Source organism: Canis aureus, chromosome 22 (assembly GCF_053574225.1).
Source record: "Canis aureus isolate CA01 chromosome 22, VMU_Caureus_v.1.0, whole genome shotgun sequence".
NCBI classification, from domain to species: Eukaryota; Metazoa; Chordata; class Mammalia; order Carnivora; family Canidae; genus Canis; species Canis aureus.
The window spans coordinates 44,040,320-44,066,370 of NC_135632.1; the positions used below are offsets into that span (position 1 = coordinate 44,040,320).

The 26,051-nt window shown below is 39.8% G+C and overlaps 1 protein-coding gene across 2 annotated transcripts in view; it reads left to right on the forward strand.

Moving 5' to 3' along the window:
- SCN11A (sodium voltage-gated channel alpha subunit 11) overlaps window positions 1–26,051 on the forward strand; it is a 91,585-nt gene that overhangs the window by 9,656 nt on the left and 55,878 nt on the right. The window contains exons 3-11 of one of the 2 annotated variants that reach the window (XM_077865742.1): window positions 1,242–1,360; window positions 2,631–2,732; window positions 12,055–12,183; window positions 13,473–13,579; window positions 18,417–18,590; window positions 19,354–19,417; window positions 24,120–24,261; window positions 24,838–25,035; window positions 25,853–26,026. In XM_077865742.1, coding sequence (XP_077721868.1) covers window positions 1,242–1,360; window positions 2,631–2,732; window positions 12,055–12,183; window positions 13,473–13,579; window positions 18,417–18,590; window positions 19,354–19,417; window positions 24,120–24,261; window positions 24,838–25,035; window positions 25,853–26,026 — 1,209 coding nt within the window. Of the gene's footprint in view, window positions 1–1,241; window positions 1,361–2,614; window positions 2,733–12,054; window positions 12,184–13,472; window positions 13,580–18,416; window positions 18,591–19,353; window positions 19,418–24,119; window positions 24,262–24,837; window positions 25,036–25,852; window positions 26,027–26,051 lie in introns of those variants that run through there. The other variant, XM_077865741.1, reaches the window with a different exon arrangement.

The window sequence follows — 26,051 nt, forward strand, 5'->3', positions numbered from 1 at the left end:
TGGTTGATGGCTGGCAGTGGCTGAAGTTCTCGTACCCCAGCCAAGGCAGCATTCATCCTGCTGTATTGGGCCTGGATGACAAGGCCTGTCTTTTCTGTATAAGAACATACTGGATTACATGTCAAGTGGTACTTTTGCAAATCTTAAAGGAGCAGAGACATGGGGAAACAGGAATGACCCTCATTCTGTGAAGGCTTTTTGTAATTAATAGCCTTAGGGACATGTAAAGGGATAGCCAGATTACAGTTGAATGGAAGGAAGGAGATCTGGGAGTTGATGTTAAAAGCCTGTGGGTGATGGATTGTTGTCCAGGGGCTGTTTCATTCCCAAAGCCCAGGGAGACATACTAGGAAGAAATGAGCACAGGTATGGTATTCTTCAACGGAGCCCAGTGGGCATTTTGGATGGGGCAGTGTAACATTTAGCAGGTCTGTCCTATGTTTGGCATCACTAAACCTATCTAATCAGTAGGGCCTTGTGACAGGCAATCAAAATTGTGACAATCAAAAATACTCACATGCATTTCCAGATGTCTTTTTTAGGGCCTCTCCTACCAGTTGGGAACCACAGGCATACTTGCCTGTATGTCTGTGAGGAGAATGGGAGATCAAGTCTGGGAAACTTGATGACTTTTATGTTGATGATCCTCAAGGTTAGAACTTATTGTTAGACTATCTCATGTAGAATTGAGATAGATACAACGTGAACAACAATGTGAACTCTCTAAGTCCCTGACTATGCTATGATTTGTTAGGAAGTTTTCATTTGTAATCAAAATAATTTAAAATAATTTGCTGAATGTCAATGTTCAATACTACTTCCATCTCTTCAAGTTCCCTTCTAGTCTACGTCAGAAATACATACCATGGAGTATATTATGAAGGATTTTGTTTGCCCCAGTTACTAGTCTCTATTCTTGCTTATCTGCTGGGCCTGGATGTTCCATTTCTGGACCTCCAAAGTATCCCACTGGGTGAACAGTCCACAGCCCAGTACCTATCTTGGGACTCTGAGTAAGACCCAGGCCACATGGTAGATCTGATGATGTCCAGAGTCAAAGTGTAGGCTGGCTAAAAAGTACCTTGGGCTTCAGAATGACAGCACTTGATTATAAACTGTCATTATCATAAAAAACTAAGCCACACCTCAATCTGTGGTTCTTCTGAATTTTCTCTAAATGAACTCATAAATATTGTTTTGTCACTGAATGTAATTCTTGTTGTGTTTGTTTGTTTTTGCAGACATTTATGGTGTTGAATAAAAAGAGAACAATCTACCGCTTCAGTGCCAAGCGTGCCTTGTTCATTCTTGGGCCTTTCAATCCAATCCGAAGTTTAGCCATCAAAATCTCAGTCCATTCATATCTTTTCATTGCATCTTTTCCTAAGTCCATGTCATGTGGAAAGTGCAAAAGCCCTAGATTGTTCACATACTTGTTGAGTGGAAGTAGCTCATTCTTGGAACAAATACTTGTTGAATGGCAGGAGCTGCATGGCAGGAACTATGGTAGTGCTGTGTGTGAATAAGACTTGGCCCTGCTCTAGGATCCCGTGGCCTTAGAAGGAGATTGGCCCAAAAGGCAGGTGATTTGTTTAGTGAAGTGGGCAGTTTGGGAATGGTAGTTGTGCTTTGGAGACATCCAGGATGACTTCTTGGAGAAAGGAACACTTAAGTTGAGACCCAAACAAAGGCTGCAGACTGTTAATCTGTGCTCTGTATTTAGCTGCTAAATGTGTTGTGTTGGACCTATACAGTGTTTAAAACTTTATGGAAACACTGTATAATGTTAAAAGTCTAGATTTCCAGCATCTTTTGAAGGTGGAACCTCTATCAAGACTAGATTTGCATTCCTACCTGGCAAACGTCAATGTAGTGAGGACACCGCCTCTTTTAGAGGGGCCATGCAAGCTCTGCTTCAACACATCTCAACCTCCCTTTGTCCCAGCATATGCCCATTTCACCCATTCAAATGACTCCTCAAACTCTTAAGACTTTGAATTTGCAACCTCAGTCTTAAAGAATAAAGACAAGGAGCATTCCTGATGTGTCCAGTAGGTAGTGGAGACACTGGGCATTTTTAGACTGGGGAAGGTGAGGAAGACATAGACTGCTAGACATATTGAAGTACTGGAGGCATGGGAGGAATAACTATTCAGTTCGGATTCCTTAGGAGAGCCTGAGATGGGGATTCTTATTTAAATGATTTGGTTGAAGAATGCTCTCTGAAGAAGGAAAGAGGGAAGCAGGATGGAGCAGAAAGAAGAGGCTAGTAAGGGCAGTGTCTCAGCTAATCCTATGTCAGCTCGAGCCCACTGGGAACTCTGGAGCACTAATTATGTCACAGAGCTACCCCTACTCCCAACCCAGAACCAAGGGGGCAACTTTTTCTAAGTCTCAGGCAGTCAGACATGAGGAAGAGGGTTGTAGCCCTCCATGTGAGGAGGCTGCTATTCAGCTGAGGACTGTTCTTCAGGGGAGGGCACAGCTATGATTTGTTCTTTGCCAACACTCACAGTTAGCAGACAGGTGCACCTACAGAAAAGGAGACCTGGAGGTATGCCCACAGCCTTCACTATGACTGATGACATGTGCCGCCCTGTAGCGTACCAGCCTTAACGGACAGCGATCACATTGTTCAGCATGTTCATCATCTGCACCGTCATCATCAACTGCGTGTTCATGGCCACCGCTCATGGGAAGGACAAAAATAATACAGATACCGACAATGCTGAGTAAGTGTTTGTCCTGCACTCATCTATCCCAAGGTTTTAACAACTACTCCTAAAAGACTTATGATTACATCAGAGTTCAAGTATGTAGAGAAAGACAGACTCATCCATAGTCCCAATTCCCCAACACAATTGCTGGCAGAGTCCATTTTAGTTGTGTATACATAGTCTTTACAACTGTTTTTAAAGACCTTTTAAAATAATAAAGAGCACACATACACATTTTATGTCTAGCTTTTAGATGGTTTTCTTTGGGTTTACATAGGCTTCTTAGGAATCTACTTTTAGCTTATATAATATTTTATTAGGTAAGTAAACCATAATTTACTTAACCATTCTAGTATTTTACTGCTATAAATATTGCAACAAGCAACATCTTTGCATAGGTATTTTTTAAAAATTACTATTTTCTTAGGATAGAATCTTAGAAATGGATTTACTGGATTAAAAGGTACATTTTAATACTTGAAAAATATATGGTGACAAAATATTTTCCAAAAAGTTTGGAAAAGTTATTAATTTATAGAGTTAAAAATATTTACATTTCCTTAATTTCTGGATGAGTTGGGCTTTTTTGTTTTAGTTTGTGAATTGTATGTTTCCATCTTTGCCCATGTATCATTTTTGCTTTTATCCTGGTGAATTTGAGTGAGTTCTTTGTATAATAATTTTTTTTAATTTACTTATTCATGAGAGAGGCAGAGACATAGGGAGGGAGAAGCAGGCCCCATGCAGGGAGCCTGATGTGGGACTCTATCCCAGAACTCTGGGATCACACCCTGAGCCGAAGGCAGATGCTCAACCGCTGAGCCACCCAGGCGTCCCTTCTTTGTATAATGAAAATATTAACTTTTTGTAATTTTTAGTTGGCTATTCAGACATACAATTTTATTTTTCAACTTAGAAAGTTCCATATTTTGATAAGCATTCTCTTATATGTTGTCCTAGAGTTTCTAGCTTAACATATTTACTGCCTTAGTCCTTTAGAAATATATTGAATAATTAATTGGCAGAATAATAAGAGATCTCTTATTTTGATCACATATTTAACTATGTGTTAGAAACCACCAAAGTCAACATTTCAGTACATTCCAGACACCCTAAAAGTTTCCCAATGCCTCTTGGCATTAGAGTGGGCAAGTCCCACTCTCAAATATTGATTTGCTTTCTGTCACTCTAGGCTAGTCTTGCCTTTTCTAGGATTTCATATAATGGACTCATATGGTAGGTATGATACCATACTTTTATGTCTGGCTTTTTCCTCTTAGCATGTTTTGAGATACATCCATGCTCTTGTTTTTCCCTTTTTTGTTGTTGAGTTGTATTCCTTTGTATGAGTATACCACAATTTGTTTTCCCATCACCTGTTTCTAATTTTTGATATTATGAATAAAGTTGTTATGAAAATTTCTGTATAAAAGTCTTTTTTGTGGATATATGTTTGCTTTCCCTTGGATAAATACCTAGGAGTGGAATTGCTGTGTCATTGGCTAAGCATATGAGTAACTTTGTAATTTATAGAGTTAAAAATATTTACATTTCCTTAATTTCTGGATGAGTTGGGCTTTTTTGTTTTAGTTTGTGAATTGTGTGTTTCCATCTTTGCCCATGTATCATTTTTGCTTTTATCCTGGTGAATTTGAGTGAGTTTTGTAAGAAATTGCCAAACTTTTCCAAAGTGACTGCACTTTATTACATTCCTGCCAGCAATATGTAAAGGTTTCAAAGTCTTTATTAATTTCATCCTTCAATTTACTTTGAGTTTAATTTGCTCTTCTATTTCTAGGTTCTTAAGGTAGAAACTTAAATAGTTGTTTTAGATTTTTCTTCTTTTCTTGTGCAATTGTATAAAGCTATAAATTTCCACCATGCATTGCGAAAGCTTCATACCACAGATGTTGATAGGTTGTGTTTTTGCTCCCTGTTGGTTAAACATATTCCTTACTTCTTGTGATTTCTTGTTTGTCCCATGTGTTATTTAGAAGTGTGTTTTTTAGTTTCCAGATATTTTATATTTTTTTAGTTGTCTTATTGTTAATGATTTCTAATTTAATTCAGTTGTAGAGAATATACTCTGTAAGATCTCAATCTTTTAAAATTAGGAGAAATTTATTTTATGGTTCTACCATGGGGAATGTTTCACATGCACTTGAAAGAACACAGGTTCTGCAGTTGTTTGGTATGATATTCTGTAAATGGTCAGTTAAGTTAAGGTGGTTGATAGTGTCATTTAGATATCTTGTCCTTTTAGTATTTCTTTTTTTTTTTTTAAAGGGTAAGTATTAAAGAGCATTTATATTCTGCACAAATTAAATCCTTGATACAGAACAAAAATGGCAATTTCATATTATTTAACCCATTCAATAATTGGCCAAAAGATACAAAAATATTCAACATTGGTAAATGTCTAACAATATAAAAAATGCTATGTTAAATGTAAGGTTTGCTAATGTAAATAAAATATATAATTGCATATCTTTTTTAAAAATAAATTTATTTTTTATTGGTGTTCAATTTACCAACATACAGAATAACACCCAGTGCTCATCCCGTCAAGTGCCCCTCCCCGTGCCCGTCACCCATTCACCCCCCACCCCCCACCCGCCTCCCCTTCCACCACCCCTAGTTCGTTTCCCAGAGTTAGGAGTCTTTATGTTCTGTCTCCCTTTCTGATATTTCCCACACATTTCTTCTCCCTTCCCTTATATTCCTTTTCACTATTATTTATATTCCCCAAATGAATGAGAACATATGTTTGTCCTTCTCCGATTGACTTACTTCACTCAGCATTTCTATTAGTACTTCTGTGAATTACTGAGGAGAGGCTTGAAGTCTCCATCTATGACTGTGAATTTGTCTATTATCCCTTTATTTTTGGCAAGTTTTGATTCATGTATTTTTGTAGCACTATTATTAGGCATGTACATATTTATGGTTATTATATCTTCCTAATGTGTGCATTCTTTTATCATTATGAAATGTCTTTCTTTATCTCTAGTGGCATGCCTTTTAGTAATTGTTTTGTCTGAGATTACTATAGCTACTCCAACTTTCTTATGCTTATTGTTTACACAGCATATCTTTTTCCATCCTTTACTATCAACCCTTTTGTATTTGTATGGTTAGTGTATCTCTTGTAAAGAGCACATAGTTGGTTCTTGTCTTTTATGCAATCTATTTGCCAATATCTGCCTTTTGATGGAATATTTATTTCATTTACATTTAATGTAATTATGAATGTGCTTGAATTCAGGTCTGCTGTTTCTCTATCGGTTTTCTGTTGATCTCATCTGTTTTTTGTTCTTCTACTGCTGCTTTCTTTTTTGTTAATCAGGTATGTTTAGTATTTCATTTTAATTCTCTGCTGGTTTTTTAGCTTTGCTTCTTTGCATTACTTTTTAGGGATTGCTGCTTCTCTGTTGCTAAGTGGGTCTTAGGTCTTAGTTAAGGCCAGTGAGCTCAGGGCTGTGCCTTGGAGCAAGGGGCATGGACACCCCTGAGAATAGAACCATCCTGGCAATATCACTGGGGAAAATGGTCCCCCTTCTAGAGAGTTAGCTATTCCATGTGAGGAGCTAACTGATAGTGCAGGGCTGCTGCTCATTGTTTACTGCAGTGTCTCTGAAAGCCTTTGTAGTTAACAAAGTGAGATCTGTGGAGGAGGCAGTTCCAGGAGTGGGGATTGCTCCCATAGCAGCGGTCTGCTTTGCCAGCATTTCTGGTGAGATGAAATGAGTCTTCTTTTCCTATTAATGGAAAGCAGTGGCCCAATTGGATGCTAATTTTCTCCCAGGCCATTTTCACTACTAAAAGACCCATAAAGCAGAGATATGAAAGAACCTTTGTTTAAGCGGCAGGGAAGCTGCTACTGTCTCCTGGTGGCATTTGGACTGACAATGTGTGCATGAAAGTGGGGGTGAGAGGAGGCTGTTGAAAATGATTTTATGAAAGAGAGCATGCAACTGAATTGTTAGGCATATGGGGGGAGAGTTTCTTTAGCTTTGTCAATGTCCTTTGGTTAGGAAACTTTTAAATAGGAAATTGGTTTCAGGTTGATAGCTCTCAGAGAATGAATGCCAAAGTGCCCTAGGATCAGGTCATGGTGTTCTATCAACCTACCTGGACGCCACCCATGGCCCTGACTGGATGCCCTAACCATGCTTGAAATGATAGTGATACACTCCAGAGGGCCTTATTTGTCTGGTGGGTTGGATAAAGGAGTTCCCAAGCCCTATGGTGGTAGGCATGGCTCTACTCAATTATCAGATGTCATGTGGTCTGCCTGTCTCTTTATTGGCCAGGTTTCTGCTGGAAAAGAGAGAATGGGAAGGGGTGGGAGTGGGAGGCCAGGTGTTTAGGCAGAAATTGCAGTCAGAGGATGTTGTCTCAATTGTGTGAGAACTGGATGGAGACTTGCAAAATCCCACAAATCTGCAATTATAGCCTTCTTCCAAAATACCCTTAACTTTGTAAATTATACCTAAGTTTTAAAAATGGTGTTTCATGAATTAATCTGCTGTGTTCATTTGTCACCTAAAAGAGGATCAACTTTAAAAAAGGTTAAAGCAGAGAGCTGCTCATAGCCATTTCTCTTCTTGGATTTGGCTACTTTGAATTTTTTAAGTTCCTGAGACCTTGGTTTTTAGACTTGCGGGCTGGATATTTTACCAGGAAAGGTCCACTTCTTTTATTGTGAAATGACAGATTGTTTAAATTGATAGTCCCCAGAAAGGAAACTGTGCATGTGTGTATGTGAGTGAGTGAGTGTGTGTGTGTGTGTGTGTGTGTGTGTGTATGCAGACCCAGCATTTTTGACAGCTTGGGATTATAACAAGAGAGATGGAATATTGTGGGGTTTTGTTGTTGTTTTTTATTTGCTTTTTTTTTTTTTGGTTTGTTTTTGAAGGAGGAGGGAGAGGAAAGGAAATAAATTAGAAGATAGAATATGACGACTCTGGGAAGAGAATGGAAATAGGTTTTTCTTTTTAATTACTATAAAATACATGTTACATAAAATTTACCATCTTAACATTCTTAAGGGTTACTAAGTACATTCACAGAATTGTGCAACCAGTTACCACCATCCATCTCCAGAACTCTTTTCATTTTGCAAAACTGAAATTCTGTGCCTACTAAACACTGACTCCCCTCCAGTCCCTGGCAACCACCATTCTACATTGGGTCACTAGATATTTGACTGCTGATCTAAGTGCCTCGCTTAAGTAGAATCACACAGTATTTGTCTTTTTGTAACTGGTTCATTTCCCTTAGCAGAATGACTTCAAGGTTCATCTACGTTGTAGCATGTTTTAGGATTTTCTTCATTTTTAAGGCTGAATACTATTTCTTGGTATGTACGACATTTTATTAATTTATTTTCCATCGATGGACATTTAGGTTGTTTCCATCTCTTGCTCAAGACAAATATGAGTACCTAAATAATGCTGCTGTGAACATAGGTGTGCAAATACCTCTCTAAAACCTTGTCTTCAATTCTTCTGTATGTACATCCAGAAGTGGGATTGCTGGATCATATGGTAATTCTATTTTTATTTTTTTGAAGAACCTTCATAGTATTTTTTTCATGGTTGGTTGTACCATTTTACAGTCTTACTAGGACTGCACAAGAGTTTCAATTTTTCTGCATCCTTACCAATACTTATTATTTTCTGAGGTTTTTTGGAAAGTCGCCATCTTAATGGATGTGAGGTGGTATTTCATTGTGGCTTTCATTTACATTTCCCTAATGATTTGTGATATTGAGCATCTTTTCATATGCTTGATGGCCGTTTGTATGTCATCTTTGGAGAAATATCTAATTCAACTCATTTAGCCATTTTAAATTAGGTTACTTGATTTTTGCTGCTGTTTTTTATTTGTTTTTTTATTTACAATCTTTTTATAATGGCATACAATATTATATTAGTTTCAGGTGTATAGTGATCACTATGAGTCTAGTTACCATACAAAAGTTTTACAATATTATTGACTGTACTCCCTATGCTATTCATTATATCCCTATGTCTTATTTATTTTACAACTGAAAGATTGTGCCTCTTAATCCCCTTCACCTATCTCATCCATCCCCAACCCCTTCCCACCAGCAATCATCAGTTTGTTCTCTGTTTCTAGGAGTCTGTTTTGTTTAGCTTAATTTGCTTTTTAGATTCCACATATAAGTGAAATCATACAGTATTTGTCTTTCTCTGACTAATTTTACTTTGTATAATACCCTCTAGTCTATCTCTGTTGTCACAAATGGCAAGATTTCATTCTTTTTTTATGTGGAGTAATATTCCATTGTGTGTATATACCACATATTCTTTATCCACTTATCTGCTGATGGATAGTTAGATTGCTTCCGTATGTTGGCTACTGTAAATAATACTGCAGTGAACATAGAAGTATGTATGTCTTTTTATTTATTTATTTATTTATTTATTTATTTATTTATTTATTTATTATTTATTTATTTATTATTTTTTATTTTTTTAGTATGTCTTTTTAAATAGCACTTTTGTTTTCTTTGGATAAATATCCAGAAATAAAATTGCTGGATCATATTGTACTTCTATTTTTAACTTTTTAGAGGAACCATTTTCCATTGTGTTTGCATCAGTTTACATTCCCATTAACAGTGCACAGGGTTCCCTTTTCTTGGCATCCTTGCCAACACTTGCTTCTTGTCTCTTTGATAATATTCATTGTGGTAAGTGTGAGATGAGAGCTCACTGTGGTCTTGATTTGCATTTTCTTCATTATTAGTAACCTTAGGTGTCTTTTCAGGTGCTTGCTGTCCATCTGTATATCTTCTCTGGAAAAATGTCTCTTTAAGCCCTTTTATGGGTGCTCATTTTTAATAAGATTTTTTGCTTGATATTGAGTTGTATGAGTTTTTTAATATATATTTTGGATGTTATCCCATAGGGGGCTATGGGATATAGCATTTGCAAATGCTATATCTTCTCTCATTTAGTAGATTGCTTTTTCATTTTGTTGATGATTTCCTTTGTTGTGCAAAAGCTTTTCACTTCGATATAGTTCCATTTATTTATTTTTGCTTTTGTTGTCCTTGTCTGGGGAGACATATCCAAACAAATATTGCTAAGACCAATGTCAAAGAGCTTACTGCCTAAAGTTTCATCTAGGAATTTTTTGGTTTCAGGTCTTACATTTGAGTCTTTAATCCATTTTAAGCTTATTTTTGTATATGGTGTGATTTTTTTGTTGTTTTTTGTTGTTAGGTTATAGGAGTTCTTTGTATATTGTGGATATTAACCTCTCATCAGATACATGATTTGCAAATATTTTCTTCTAGAAGTTTTATAGTTTCTGTTCTCGTACTTAGCTATTTAATCTGGTTTGAGTCAATTTTTGTACGTGAGTGTAAGGTAGGGGTCCAACTTCATTTCATTTTTTTTGCATGTGAATATTGACTTTTCCCAACACCATTTATTGAAAAGACTGTCCTCCCACTGAATGGTCTTGGTATCTTTTTTTTTTTAAATATTTTATTTATTTATTCATGAGAGACACAGAGAGAGGCAGAGACATAGGCAGAGGTAGAAGCAGGCTCCATGCAGGGAGCCCGATGCGGGACTCGATCCCAGAACTCCAGGATCACTCCCTGAGACAAAGGCAGATGCTTAACCGCTGAGCCACCCAGGCGTCCCGGTCTTGGCATCTTTGTTGAAAATCATTTGACCATATATATTAGGGCTTATTTCTGGGCTCTCTATTCTAGTGGTTTATATGTCTGTCTTCATATATATATGATATATATATAATATATAGTATATAATACATATAATATATATAAACCACTAGAACCATATATAAACCACTAGAAACCACTTCCACCAGGGCTCTGTGTGGGTCCACGTGAGTAGCTGGTGGTTCTAGTAAGTAGCTGGTGGTTCTAGTATATATAATATATATATAAAGACAAACATATAAACCACTAGAATAGAGAGCCCAGAAATAAGCCCTAATATATATGGTCAAATATATATATATTTTATATTTTATTGAAGTTCAATTTGCCAGCATATAGTATAGCACCTAGTGCTCATCTCATCAAATGCCCTCTTCAGTGCCCATCACCCAGTCACCCTATCCCCCCATCTACCTTGCCTTCCACAAACCCTTGTTCATTTCCCTCTCTAATTTTTCCCACTCATTGTCCCTCCTTTTCCCCTTTCACTATTTCCTATATTCCCCATATGAGCGAAACCATATAATGATTGTCCTTCTCCGATTGACTTACTTCACTCACCATAATACCCTCCAGTTCCATCCATGTCAAAGCAAATGGTGGGTATTCGTCCTTTCTAATGGCTGAGTAAATATATATATATATTTATATATATAAATCACATCTTCTTGAACCATTCATCTGTCGATGGACATCACGGCTCCTTCCACAGTTTGGCTATTGTGAACATTGTTGCTATAAACATTGGGGTGCAGGTGTCCTGGCATTTCACTGCATCTGTATCTTTGGGGTAAATCCCCAGCAGTGCAATTGCTGGGTCATAGGGCAGGTCTATTTTTAATTCTTTGAGGAACCTCCACAGAGTTTTCCAGAGTGGCTGTACCAGTTCACATTCCCACCAACAGTGCAGGAGGGTTCCCCTTCCTCCTATATGTCTGTCTTTATACCAGCACCACACTGTTTTGGTTACTTCAGCTTTGTGATATATTTTGATATAAGAAAGTATGAGACCTCCAACTTTTTCTTTTTCAAGATTGTTTTGGCTATTCAGGATATCCATATGAATTTAAGGACAGATGTTTCTATTTCTGCAAAGAATGTCATTGGGATTTTGGTAGGGATTGTACTGAATCTGTAGATGACTTTGAGTAGCAGGAACATCTTAACAGTATTAAGTCTTCTGATGTGTGAACATGGGATATGGAAAGATTAACTTTTTAGCCTTGTCATTTATTCTCTTTGTTCCTTTGCTATCATCCTTTTTTATATATCAAAGTGATAATTCTAGATTAGTGGTAACAAAATAGCAGTGACAGCCCCTAGTCCTAAGGTCTCATGTTGGTTAGGTGACTGTCAAGAATATGGCTGTGGAATGAGGCATCAAACAGCAGTTTTACAACTTTATCTGTGGGCCTGTTTCTCAGAAATTCTAACTATTAGAACTTGCTTAAGGAGCTTACCACTCTGAACTCTGGTTTGCTGAAAATCAGAATGTTAAATGTCACATTGAAATGAAATAGAACTGCATAAAGACCAGATAAGATGGGTGAGCTCTCTGCTTTTCACATCACTTATCATGTTCCTTCTTGTTGTGAATGATTTGCTTTATAGGTATGTCTTCACTGGTATTTATATTTTTGAAGCTTTAATAAAAATATTGGCAAGAGGTTTTATTCTGGATGAGTTTTCTTTTCTTCGAGATCCATGGAACTGGCTGGACTCCATTGTCATTGTAACAGCGTAAGTATATCCAATATGTTTATTGAGGAAATTCAGGGTGGGAAAGAAGCTCTTTGGCTTCCACCAGGGCTCTGTGTGGGTCCACATGAGTAGCTAAGTGTGTCCTGATAATGTCTAGAATTCTGAATGCAGTGTTGGTTGACCGTGAACAGCACCAGGCAGCCAACTGGCCAGAGGCCTCCACGCACGAATCCATTTCTAGGCCACATTCATGCTCTCATTCCTTCAGCCATTCACTTCCCAAACACTGGCCTATTATGGGCCAACTTCTGTGCGAGATACAGGGGTTGTGATAATGAAAACAAAACAAAACAAACAGACATGGTTCTCACCCTCCTAAAGCTCACAGTCCAGATGGAAAGAGAGAAAATTAACAACCATCACAATCTGGTAGGGTGAGTGCTAGGACAGGAGTTGGGCATGTATGGGGCTGTCAGAATGTGTAGGAGGAACTACAGAGTCTTAAAAATCTTTGGCTACTGCAAGCTCTCAAGGAGTTTTTTTTCATTTTCTTCTAGAAGTTTTATAGATTTGGCTCTTATGTTTAAGTCCATGGTCCATTTTGAGTTAATTATTATGTATATTGTATTTTATATGAGGCAAGAGTTGAAGTTCCTCCTGAAGGAAAGGACATCAGTTTGGCATCTGAATGATGAAACAGGGTTAGCAAAATAACGAACAAGAAGAACAATGGCCCATTGCCAGCACAATAATAATAAACCTAATGTTACTTAATTTGTGCCAGCCATTGTTTCAAGCACTTTGCATATGTTTTCCTATTTAATATTCACAAGAGTCCTTTGAAGTAGATGCTATTAATATCAGAGTTTTATATTTGAAATTCAACGATTGGGTACTCTTACTTATTGAAAGATAGTGTAGTGCAGTTGTGAGGGCTCTAGAGTCAGACTGCCTGGGTTTCTTCTGGCTTGGCCACATAGTGAGACTTTAGGGAAGTGCACTGGGCCTGGAACTTGGTAGTCAATAAGTGTTTCGATTGATTTTTATTATCAGTGGATGTAGCACAACTGCATGGGCTATTTCAAGAAATCCTCATCTGTGTCCAAATATAAATATTAGTAGAGAACAGCCTCCTGTGCAATCTGTAGTCCACAGCAATAGAGAATGATATTACCAGACCCTAAGATGAAAGTGGGGCTGAGAAGGTAAGGCCCAGGGACAGAGGGCCCAGGCCATGTTATTTGTGGCCTTTGTGCAAGATGTACAGATGTACAGTGTGACTGCAGAATTGAGTAGGCCCAGAATTTTTCCTGTGCTTTGTCTTGTAGGTTTGTATCATATTCACCAAATACCATACTCAACAACAGCATCAGTATGTCATCCCTGCGTACCTTCCGAGTGTTTAGAGCTTTGAAAGCAATTTCAGTGGTTTCAGGTAAGTCACTCTGATCTTCAACATTACCTTTTAAGCAGGAGGAATGTTCTTTTATATTTAAAATTTCTCAAGATGTCATATAAACCAAAACCAAAAAAATTCTGCTTTACTCATTTATTTGATCATTCATCAACAGTGTGTATTTCAGCATATGTATAGACACTGTGCTAGCTGCCTGGGGGCATATCTTATCAGTGAGTGAACAGACAGAGGTCTCTGCTCTCATGGAGTTTACCTTCTGGGTGGGGTGGGGAGACAGACACTAAGCAATAGCTATAATAAATAGGTAAAATAACTATAATAAATAGGTAATTCTCTATCCTGTTTAGAAAGTGGTATGTGCCATGGAAAAATAAAAGGGAAAAGTGAGCAACATGAGGGCTACTGGGAGTCACAGGGGTTCAGGGAAACAGGGTGCAGTTTTCAATAGCATAGTCAGGATAGGTGTCATTGGGGAGAGGAGATGGGGGTGGGTTTGAAGGTAACAAGGGCGTTTCATAAGCAGATATATGGAAAAGAGTGTTCATAGCATGGGCCAAGGCAGTTGTGCAGAGACTGAGGAATATAAAGGATATGGATCAGGCTGAGCAGACAGTGAGGGGCCAGATGGTAGAAGTGGGACCACATAGAGGAGGGGAGGCACATATGCACTAGGAGGACTTGGGCTTTGCTCTGAGGTAAATGGGGGCCACCTGAGGTCTTTGGGCAGAGGAGTCATATGATCTGGCAGGGGTTTTGTTTTGATTTGTTTTTATGGAAGTAGAGGTGACACATGTTACATTAGCTTCAGATGTGCAGCAGAGTGATTCAACAATTCTATAAATTACGCTGTGCTCACCACAAGTGTAGCTCCCACCTGTCACCATATGATGCTATTACAATACCATTAAGTATATTCCCTATGCTGTGCCTTTCATCCCCATGACTTCTTCATTCCAAAACTGGAAGCCTGTGCCTCTCACTCCCCTTCACCCTTTTTCCCAGCCCACCACCCTCCTCTCATCCCCCTGGCAACTACCAGTTTATTCTCTGTATTTATGAGTTTCCGTTTTGTTTTGTTTGTTCATTTGCTTTGTTTTTGAGATTCCACATGTAAATGAAATCATACAGTGTTTGTCTTTCTCTGACTTATTTCACTAAGCATAATACCCTCTAGGTCTATCCATGTTGTTGCAAGTGGCAAAAACTTGCTCTTTTTTATGGCTGAGAAATTTCATCTTCTTTTTTTTTTTTAAGATTTTATTTATTTATTCATGAGAGACAGAGAGAGAGAGAGAGAGAGAGAGAGAGAGAGGCAGAGACACAGGCAGAGGGAGAAGCAGACTCCATGCAGGGAGCACTGATGTGGGACTCGATCCCAGGTCTCCAGGATCACGTCCTGGGCTGAAGGCAGTGCTAAAACCACTGAGCTACCTGGGCTGCCCCAAAATTTCATCTTATTTATCCATTCATCTAATCTGAAAGGTTTTAAATGGACTATTTTGGCTGTTGCATGAAGGATAGAATGTCAGGGAGTAAAGGTAGAAGTAGAAAGATCAGATAGGAGGCATGGTGGTTGCCATGGAAATGTGCCACTCAGATCTCCTGCTTTAGGGAGTGTAGCTGACTGATGATCCCAGATACCACATCTCTGGATTCACCACTGCATTCATGTTCATCCCAAGATCACACTTGCCCTGCATGTCAGAGGGACAAGTACAAGGCCATTCCTGAAGGATAAAGTCCTGAAGGACTTTAGCTCAGGGGCTCCTCAGCAATCTTGTTGAGACTCTTACAGTGGCACTACAGTCTGAGACTCTCCTTGTCCAGTCCTGCTTCCTTCCCACTCTCCTTTCCCAGGTATCAGCCCTGTGTCGTAGTCTGAGGCTCTCCCTGCCAGCTGTACTCCCTTCTTCTTCATAGATGTATCACCCAATGGATCTCTTGCATTTCTGGTTCCAGAGTATCTGATTCTCAGAGAACCCAAAATGACACAAGATGCCACTGTCATAATCCAAGAAAGGAGACGACTGTGCTCTCAGATCAGGTGGTGATAGAGGAGTTGGTAGACAGCGGTCTGATTCTAAATTTGAAGATAGAAACAATAGAATTTACTGAAAGACTGATTGTATGTGTGGTGTGAGCAAAAGAAAAGAGTCAAGGATGAGTCAAGGTTTTTGGCCTGAATGACTGGAAAGACGGAATCATCGAGGACTGACATAGGGTAGGCTGTCACAGGAACAGGTCTAGGGGTCAGATGGGGAGTTAGCTTTGGACATGTTCTGTTTGAAATGGCTGTGAGACATCAAATAGAAATATCAAATAGGTAATTAGGTATATGAGTTTGGAGTTCCAGGCAGCAGCTTGGGCTGGAGATATCATTTTGGAAATCATGAGCCTATAGATGATACTTGAGCCATGAAATCTGATGAGATCACCAAGAGAGTCAACTTAGATGAAGAATAGGAAAGGGCAGAGGACCGAGTCCCAGGGCACCATCACCTTAAAGGTGAAGAGGGAAGGGGGAGACCAGGAGAGGGGATGAGAAGGAGTCACCAGAAAGTAGGAGGGAAAGGTGGATCCTGGAAGCCAGGTAAGGAAGGTGTTCTGTGAGTCAGGATGAAGCTAAGGATGGGTTGTGAATATGAGCTACAGTTTATTTAAAAAATGAGGTTACCGTGGCATACCTTTCTCCTCTCTTTCCTCTTTCCTTTACATTAAAAAAATCTTTACTAAAAAATATTCTCTTTCTGGAGTCCTTCACCACCACCCCCTTCTTCCCTTCCAGTATTTTCTATCAATGCTTAGCTATACCACTGAAACTCTAGGCAATTTGAATCCTTTCAAACAGAGGCAGTGGGTTACTTTTTGAAACCTAAGAAGATGAGACGTCTGGGTGGCTCAGCAGTTGAGCACCTGTCTTTGGCTCAGGATGTGATCCTGGATTGAAGTCCCGCATCAGGCTCCCTACATGGAGCCTGCTTCTCTCTCTGCCTATGTCTCTGCCTCTTTCTCTCTCTGTGTCTCTCGTGAATAAATAAATAAAATCTTAAAAAAAAAGAAACCTCAGAAGAAAAACTGCATAGTGATAAACTATCAGCAAAGGGCATTTTATGTAGAATTTGTCCCTCTCCTCCTTTTCTTCCTCTTTTGCAAGGTGGACCCTGGCTTCCCAGGTAAGGTTAGGGGCTTTGTGCCTTGTGTTTCCAATGGGTAAAATATTGTATCAGGCAGTCACTAAGCAGCTGTAGTGTTTCCTTTTTCACCTCTAAGCAGGTGAACATAGTCTCCATTTTGACCCATGAAACACATGAGATCTCTGGATACTTTCTGGAAATAATGATGTATTATGATCTCTTCGGGGACTTTGTAAAAATTATTGAGGAATCAGAGCAGTTTTTTCATCCATCTTTCATCCAAATCCTCTTGCTTTGGAGAAGACTCAAGCATATTGTTATAGATGAGAGTCACACTTCAATGAGATTGGAGCATCTACTTGTTTGGCTGCAGCTGGGGACACAGTGAATGTCCCAGCTTGGCCTGAAGCCTCCTCCTTATGTGGCATCCCACTTTGTGGGAGGGTCATTTGCTGCAGGTTTGGCTTCCCATTAGGTGTCACTTTCTGTTCCCAAGTCTACCAGTCATGGTTTACACCGATTAGTTGAAACTTTGTCACTTTGCGTAATCTCACACATTGTAAGTCATATCTGAGTATCCTTCCAGCTGTGCTGAGAGCAGAGTCCCTAACTCAGTGGTGTACTGGAGCTACTTGTTTTGGCTCCTTGGCAGCAGATTGTGCATGTCCTTTTCCAGCTCTGCATCCAGGGATGTCATGTAATTTAGCTTGAAACCAGCTGGGTAAGAGGGCTGTATGCAGAGAGAAAAGGGATCTACACTACATAATTCAGCAAACAAGGAGGACCGTGAATGCTATAGATGGGACTTTCTCTGTACACTCCTCCCTCATACAGAAAGCTGATTTTTTTAAAAAGATTTTTTTTTTTAATTTTAGAAGAGGAGAAGGGCAGAGGGAGAGGGAGAGAGAATTCCAAGCAGATTCTATGCTGAGTGCAGTGCTTGACATGGGGCTCGATCTCATGACCCAAGATCACAACCCGGGCTGAAATCAAGAGTCGGATGCTTAACCAACTGCACCACTCTGGCTCCCCTAGAAAGCTGATTTTAAACATTTACCATTGTACCACAAGATTATGTCTTTCTTATTTTGCAACTTGGCAGGCAGCCTAGCAGTGTGCCATGGACACAGTAGGTGCTTAGTAAATATTTCTTGAATTTTAAAGAAAAAAACCTATTATAAGTAGTAATCTGAGTTTTTTCCTCTTAGAATATTCTCATTATCTGAATCCAGACAAAGGTCCTCCTTCTAGCTCCCTGCCCTCCAATTTAACACTGTCTCATAGCACCTTGCATACTTGTAGTAACCAGTGACTGTTGAATGTTAAATACAGTTCTATCTCCTCTAGGGTGGCTTCACTTTGGCCTTGGTGCTGCGTGTATTCCCTAGCTGTGAGGTGTCTGCACAATGTAATTAAGTTGTCTGTATGGGATGTTTCTAGTCAGAGTCTTCTCACTTACTCTTTAGAACAACCCTGTGGCAGACACAGGCAGGATGAAGAGACTAAGCTCTAGACTGGTGGACTGCTCAATGCCATACAACTTCTCAGGCAGAGTTAGAACCAGAATCCATGGCATCAGAATCATAGGCCAGGCCAGTTTCTGATTCCAGAAAGAGTCAGGTGACATTTGAGACCTTGGCTGTTCCCTCCCTGCCCCTGGCGTGTGTCTCCTGTGTGTGTGAGTGGGGGCTTCTCTCCACACTGGTCCTTCTTCTCACCAGGTCTAAAAGTCATTGTTGGGGCCTTGCTACGCTCTGTGAAGAAGCTTGTCGACGTGATGATCCTGACTCTCTTTTGCCTCAGCATCTTCGCCCTGGTAGGTCAGCAGCTCTTCATGGGAAGTCTGAACCAAAGATGTATCAAGGCGAGCTGTACGGATATCAATAAACTTAGTGGTAAATATCCCACCTTTTACACCTTGGTCTGTGCATGGTTAACTTTTACTGTCACCACTCATACTATCTATAGATCTGTATTACAGAGTTTCTTAGGAGTAAGGATGACTTCATCCATCCAGGGTTCTCATGCAGGCAGATGAGTTTCTTAGAGAACTGCCTTGTTCTTCAGGTTTCCATGGAGAAGGTAAAACCTGAAGCCACATCCACACAAGTGGTGTCAGCCCTTTCCCTTCCCCTGTGGATCTGTCCATTTCTTTGCCACGTTTTGCAGAAGTATTTAGAATGCCTGGATTTGTCCAGCAACTTCCCAGCCCTCCTCCTTGGTATTTTCTCTAATGACACCACTTCTTTTTCTGCTGCACCCTCTCTACATTTTTCTGCTGCACTCAACCCTACAGCAATTTCACGTGTTCTGGATCTCATGTGGCTACCCCTTATTCATGTCTATCTTGATTTATGCACTTCTCATGGGCTGAGTCTGTGTCTAGCTTCCTCCAGGGCATGGCCCCTGGTTCAGTTTTATGAACTGACAGGCTGTGGGGGCATGGTGGTATCACTGCTTCCTTCTCCTTCTCCTTCTTGCATCTTCCTTTCTCTCCTTTTCTCTTGCTCCTTCCTGAGCGTTTAGGTTCTATTCCTCTCTGGCCATCCACTTTGATCATTTTAGAGGATTCCAAACCATTAGTTTCAAGCAAATTTGGCATATTTGCTATCCTCTTTTTTTTTTTTTAATCTGAACTTGTGATTCTTTGCTTCTCAGATAGTTGCTTTGAAAAGAAAAATTCCTCTGAATTCAGAATGTGTGGCATCTGGATGGGTGAAAGGTAAGAGGTTCATGTCTCCATTTTTCTCCCAAGCAGAGCACTCATCATGGACCTTTTGGGGTAATGTGGCCAAAAGTTTTCATCTAATGACTTGTGGAAGCAGTGATGGTTGTAGACAAACAAGACTGATTATTTCACGAGTCTAGGCAAATTTAGAATGTTATTAAATTATTAATAATTCATTATTATAATTATTAATAAAATTAATCAAGTAATTTAAAAATTAATAATAAAAGGATACACTTAATTATAATTAATATTATAATAAGTATTTCCAAGTGTTTAAAACAGCTTTGTCTCCCAAGTCATGTTGAATTTGTAGCTGAAGAAACCTACTGAAAATATGATATTTTGACTTTATGGAGTGAATTTTCAAGACTTTCAAAGGGTAAAAAGAACATTATGACTGAGAGCCCCATGGAATTCTTATTTCCTGTCCAGCAGCATGGCCCTGATATAAAACTGAGTGTCTTCTTGTTTGCTCATGTTGATCACCACTGCCTCTAATTTCATATACAGTTGTATATGTTCACACACATTCACCTCATCCAGCTTGTAACTCTGTAGCTCTTTCGGGATACCTTTCTTTCTTCCAGAGTATCAGTGTTCTCTGTGGTGAAAAATTCAATTAAGGGTGATTTAATGAGTATATTTCAAATTAAGATAATATACTAGTCACTCTGGTAAAATAGGCTTAATTTGTTCTTCAATAACAAATATGTGTCAAAGACTGATAGGATGCTAAATACTGCGCTAGGCCCAAAGAGTGTAAGTATGAACTAGGAAGCACTTTCCTCTTGAATCTTACATCTCACAGGAAGGAGAGAAAATGTGTTTGACACCTTGAAAGTGTGATGAGGGTTTTAAGAGAGACATGTAAATACTGAGGCAAATAACAGAGGGTATAACCCTATCTGTAAAGTGAGAGAAGTGTCCTCTAATACCACCTGGGATGGTCATTGGTTCAGATTCAAACTCACAAGACATCAATAGGCTTTAATGTAATACAAGGTTTACTGAGTTCTCTAAAATGATCCTCAACAGAACACACTGTATCTATAGTGCTTTCATTTAATGAGGGGACCAACAACTGTCACATACAGTGCTTCCTTGACCCCACACAGGGCAATACCCAAGGTAGGGTCAGCCACCTGGACACACAGACACAGTGTGTGTCCTCGGCTTCCAACTGATCCTAATTGTGTCCTCATCTTTCTAAGCTTGTGTGCCAATCACAGCTCTTTAGTCTAGGTAATGTCTCAAAGCTCAGGAGTTTTATAGTACATGACCTTCCCCATTGATCATAATGGCAGTAGTTCCAAGGGGGTGGTAGATCTAAGGTCATCGTCATAGGCAGCTCTGTCTGTCCAGGACCCAGACTTCATTTTCACTCTTTACTGCCTTCTCCCAGAGACCCAACTGACTGATGACCATATTGTGGATCTGAAGCATAAGTAGGAGGTTCTGATAGATGAGGAGATGGAGTGAACAATTCAGTCCATAGAATAGTAAGGGGGAAGGCTTTGGGCCTGAGGGCCTGAGGTCAGAGACAGTAAGAATAAGTCCAACAGCTTGTTAAGCAGAGAGACAGGAGACAGAAACTAACTTTGCAAGACCTGGTAACCCATCATTGCTAAGGATTTTGGCATTAATCACAAAGGAAACAAGACCTGAGTAGATAAGGTGTTTGCAAAGGTCACTATGGATGGAGAATGGATGCATAAAGTAGATGAGACAGCCACTTAGGAGACTATGTTGATACAGATGAGAGTCAGGAAGCAGTGCAGTGGAGATGATGAGAAATGGATGTATGAATTCCAAAGACATTTAGGAGACAGAAAGAACAAGATTGTGAATTGAAGAGGGGTGTTGGCATGTATACTGTGCATAAGTACATATGTGGGAGGGTGGTGGGAAGTGTTGGGGGAGAAAACTGTTAGAGGTGTTTCTCTTGCTTCCAGGGTGAGTGACTGGTGATGTCTTTGCCAAGATGGGAACACTGGAGGAGAGACTTAATCACCTATATAGATTGACAGGAAGGCATATCCAGGCAGGGGGATATTGGACAAAAGAAGCTACTGTTTTGAATGCTGACCAGGAAATAAGAGAAATCAAGTATGCTAGGTCCCTCCCCCCCATAGGTTCCTGAGAGATAAGAACATTGGAACTTCACAGGGTTTCACTGAGGTCTGGTGGGGAAGAGGGTACAATTGATATCTTCCTTCTGAGTCACCCCAACACAAAGCCTACCACTCATTGAGTCCTATTCTTCCCACCAAGCAAACTCCCATCAACTTGTCAAGACCTCTGATTAAATTCAACTAAACAACCCAGGCTTCCCAGGTACCTGAAGAAAGCCCTTGGCATAAAGGAAGCCGAGATGAAGAAATAGGAAAAATGATCATTGGCATAGTTCACACAGCTATACAAAATACTGTAGACTGGATGGCTTCTAAACAACAGAAATTTGTTTCTTACAGTTCTGGAGGCTGGATGTACAAGATCAGGGAACCAGCTTGGTTGGGTTCTAGTGAGGACCCTCTTCTGAGTTGTAGGCAGCAGTCTTCTCTGCTGAGGAGAAGCTTCAGAAAGGAAGCTCTGTGGGATCTCTTTTATGAGGGTATGAATCCCATCCTGAAGGCTCCACCCTCCAGCCCTAATTACCACCCACAGTCCCCTTCCAACAACATCACACTGGAGATTAGGATTGCAGCACAGGAGGTTCGAGACGACCCAAACATTCAGGCCATAAGAACTGTGGACAAAATAACAGTTTGAAGAGAACCAAAAACGACTTTCAAAACTTCTAATAGGGTACTCATTGAAGTTAAGAGAGATATTGTATACATAAAAACAAAAATGGCTCGTTATGAAAAAGGGATAGTCACTGAACAAGAAATATTTTTTTTGGTAACATGATTACAAAAAATTCAATAATAGAATTAAAAGATCAAGTAGTGGAAATAGTCCAGGAGGTAGCAACAAAAGACAGAGACAGAAAATATGAGAATAAATGTCAATCCAGAAATTCCAAATTTTGACTAAATAGAAATTCCTGAAATAGGGCACCGAAAAAAATCAAAGGGAGAAAATTACAGTGCAACAATACAGAGAATTTTCCCATGCTTGAGGATACAAATTCCTCAGTGTCCCACAAGGTGCCCAACACAATGAGTGAAGAAGGATCATGCCAAGCACATTATCATGGCCTTTCGGGGAAAGGATTCTGAAACCAAAATGGATGGCTCAGTCATTTAAAGCATTTGCCTTTGCCTCTTCATGATCTCGGGGTCCTGGGATTGAGCCCCATGTCAGGCTCCCTGCTCAGTGGGGACCCTGCTTCTCCCTCTCCCTTGCTGCTTCTCCTGCCTGTGCCCTCTTTCTCTGTCAAATAAATAAAATCTTTAAAATAGAAAAAAAGGAGAGAGAAAGGTCATCCACAAGGAAGCAAAACTCAAAATGGCATCAGAATGCTTAACAGCAACCCAGGTTAATAACTGCAAGGTTAATAAGTGCCTTCATATTTCTAAGGAAAAATTATTTTCAAACCAGAATTGTACATCTGGCCAAACTATCATCAACTGTGAAGGTAGAATAAAGATATACTCACATATGCAAAGATCACCCAGTTTTCTTAAGAAGCCATTTGAGATTTGTTACAGAAAAATGAAGAAGTAAAACTTGGAAAAGCAACATACAAAGGCCAAGAAAGGAATGTATCCACCCCTAGAGGGCCATTGACATAGGCCACAGTATTTTTCCGGAAAGAGGAATGTAAGTCGTGATGAAGTGGGATGGGATGTTGAGGAGTTAACCCTCATCTACCTTAGCAGAAATGTAATCACCAAGGACTAAAGTTGGTATATATTAGCATAAATGTTATCTTTAGAGATATGGACATAAAAGAATTGAAAGTTGTTGACTTTGCAGTGTGTAAATAAATGATGGCTAAGGAACGATGGAATGGTTTTCATTATAAGCCACATGATTTTTAAACCACATGCATTTATTACTTTGATCAAAATACTGTATTTATCAAAAATGAAGAAAGTACATACCCTTGGTGTTATCTGATAGATACACTTAATGAAGTATGCTTTGGTGATGTGTGCAAAGACCTATGTGCAAGATATCCACTGTTTGTAAAGTAAAACCCAAAAGTTTGTGAGAACAAAAGACTGTTAACAATTGAAACCTTAAATCTTCACCATTAGCAGAGCAATTAAATAAATCATAAGACTATAAGACATGAAAGAAAAGGAGATATTTCCTTGTATCCTCGTGTGACCTCCAAGCTGTATTGTTCTATGAGAAAAGCAAGGAGCAAGAGAGTGGTCAAAGAACACTCCCATATATGTATTATAAAAGATGTGCACTTGTATGTATGTGCTTCTCTTGCCCTTTATTACTTCTAATTGTTCATTGTGTCACTGCACTTAACTTTTAATGAAAAAAACTGCTATCGTGAACTTACTAATCAATCCATTTGAAAAGAGTCAGTGAGTGTCCACAGTAAGGGATAGGTCGGGAGGCTTGCCAGGTGGGGCATGGCCACTCTATAAATACTCTGCACCCAGGACTTTCCCACGTGAGCCTGTGGCCCTCAAAAGAGCCAGCGCCTGGGCTGCGATGGGTGGGGGTTGAGAGGGAAGATGTCCTGCAGGGAATGTAATTCCTCCTCTGTTCCCTTGTTTTCATCTAGTGCCTGTTCTGAAGGATTTCAATGCAACCACACCAAAAGGAATCCTGACTATAATTATACCAATTTTGACAACTTTGGTTGGTCTTTTCTTGCCATGTTTCGGCTTATGACCCAAGATTCCTGGGAGAAGCTTTATCAACAGGTTATCTAATTATTCTCTCTCTGTCACTTCCTGCCTCCACCTTCGCCCTCCCTCCTTTCACCCTCCTCCCTCCACTCCCTACCCTCTATCACTCATCTATCTTTCTGTCATTTATTCATAACTTACCATCTACCCTCCTCTTTTGTCATCTGTTCCTCATCCTCAATAGTTGTATTGTTAAATTCTACTTTATTCTGTTAGAAACATCAAAAAACATCTCTTCCTAGAAATGTTACCTCTCTCCAGATTCCTTCCTGCCTGCAGTTCCACCACCAGCACTTCAGTTTTCATGAAGCATTCCTTTCTCTCCTGCCTTTTAAATTGGAAAATGCAAATACTCTTGAGAAAGTCATAATAAAGTATCAAGTCTTACCTGAGAATGTCGGGATGGCATCTGCTCACTGATGGGCAGCAGGAGTCCCTGGGTGATGGGAGGCTATAGACGGTGCTGCAGGCAGCTAACCCAAGCAGTGCTGGAGGAAGACTGATTGCTACTGTGTTGTGTCTGCTTGAGGTGACAGTCACCTCTCTGTGGAAAAAGGCTTTAGATGCAACTGTGTATTTTGTCCTTTGCAGACCTTGCGTGCCTCAGGGCTCTTCTCAGTTTTCTTCTTTGTGGTAGTCATCTTCCTGGGCTCTTTTTACCTGATTAACTTAACCCTGGCTGTTGTCACCATGGCTTATGAGGAACAGAACAGAAACGTAGCTGCTGAAACAGAGGCCAAGGAAAAGATGTTTCAGGAAGCCCAGCGGCTGCTGAAGGAGGAGAAGGAGGTAGGGGCACACAGTGTCAGACAGTGGGGTCTGCTTGGGGTGGAGGGGACTGCAGAGGCCATCAAGCCTGCTCTTAGAGTTTTCTCTACTGGTGCTTCTCTGAGAATTTAAGCCCCTCAAAGACTGGCTCTGCTGCCATCTCTCACTATGGAGTCCGAGTACAGAGCTCTTGAGAACAGGGAACACTAGGTCTTCTGAAACCTGGGCCTTCTAGGACAGATCCCAGACTGCTGGCTAGAGGATAAAATGTACATATATGTAAACTAAGGCTGGGATCCAGGCTTTCTTATGGGAATCTGAAGATGTTTGTGTTTAGGGCCTTTGTTTGGGAGGGTTTGGGAAAGCAATAATGGCGCTCTAGAGACAAAAGCTGTGATCACTTTTCCCTTCTTGAAATTCCTGTCATATTTACAGCCCGTTCTTATTGTTTCCTTGGTATCATTTTCCCAATTCTAAAATTTATTTCTCATCCTCCATAGAGATTCATCAGGTGGAAGCCCATTATGTTTAATACCTGAGTCATCAGGTACAAACACTTATAGAGTGCATAGCACATACTGTACTCTGTGCTAAGGGTTAGTGATAGAGATATGAAAGAGTTAACCTTGCCTTTGAGGCTGCAATCCCAGTGAATAAACAAACAGGATATCTTCCTGATAAATAATAACAAATCTAGCATATTCCAAGTAGGTGATGAACAATCTAAATGGTATGATGCTTCCAGAAGAGAGGAGGAAACACTTAAGAAGGTCGAGTCATTTGTCATCTTATGGGGAGGTGTAATCCATTTATTAATTGTTTTTGTTCACTTTCTAAGGCTCTAGTTGCCATGGGAATTGACAGAAGTTCACTTAATTCCCTGGAAGCATCATCTTTTTCCTCAAAGAAGAGAAAGCTATTTGGTAATAGGAAAAGAAAGTCCTTTTTTTTGAGAGACTCTGGGAAAGACCAGACTCCAGGATCAGATTCTGATGAAGATTCCACAAAAAAGGCAAGTCTTGGCCCAGGAATTAATG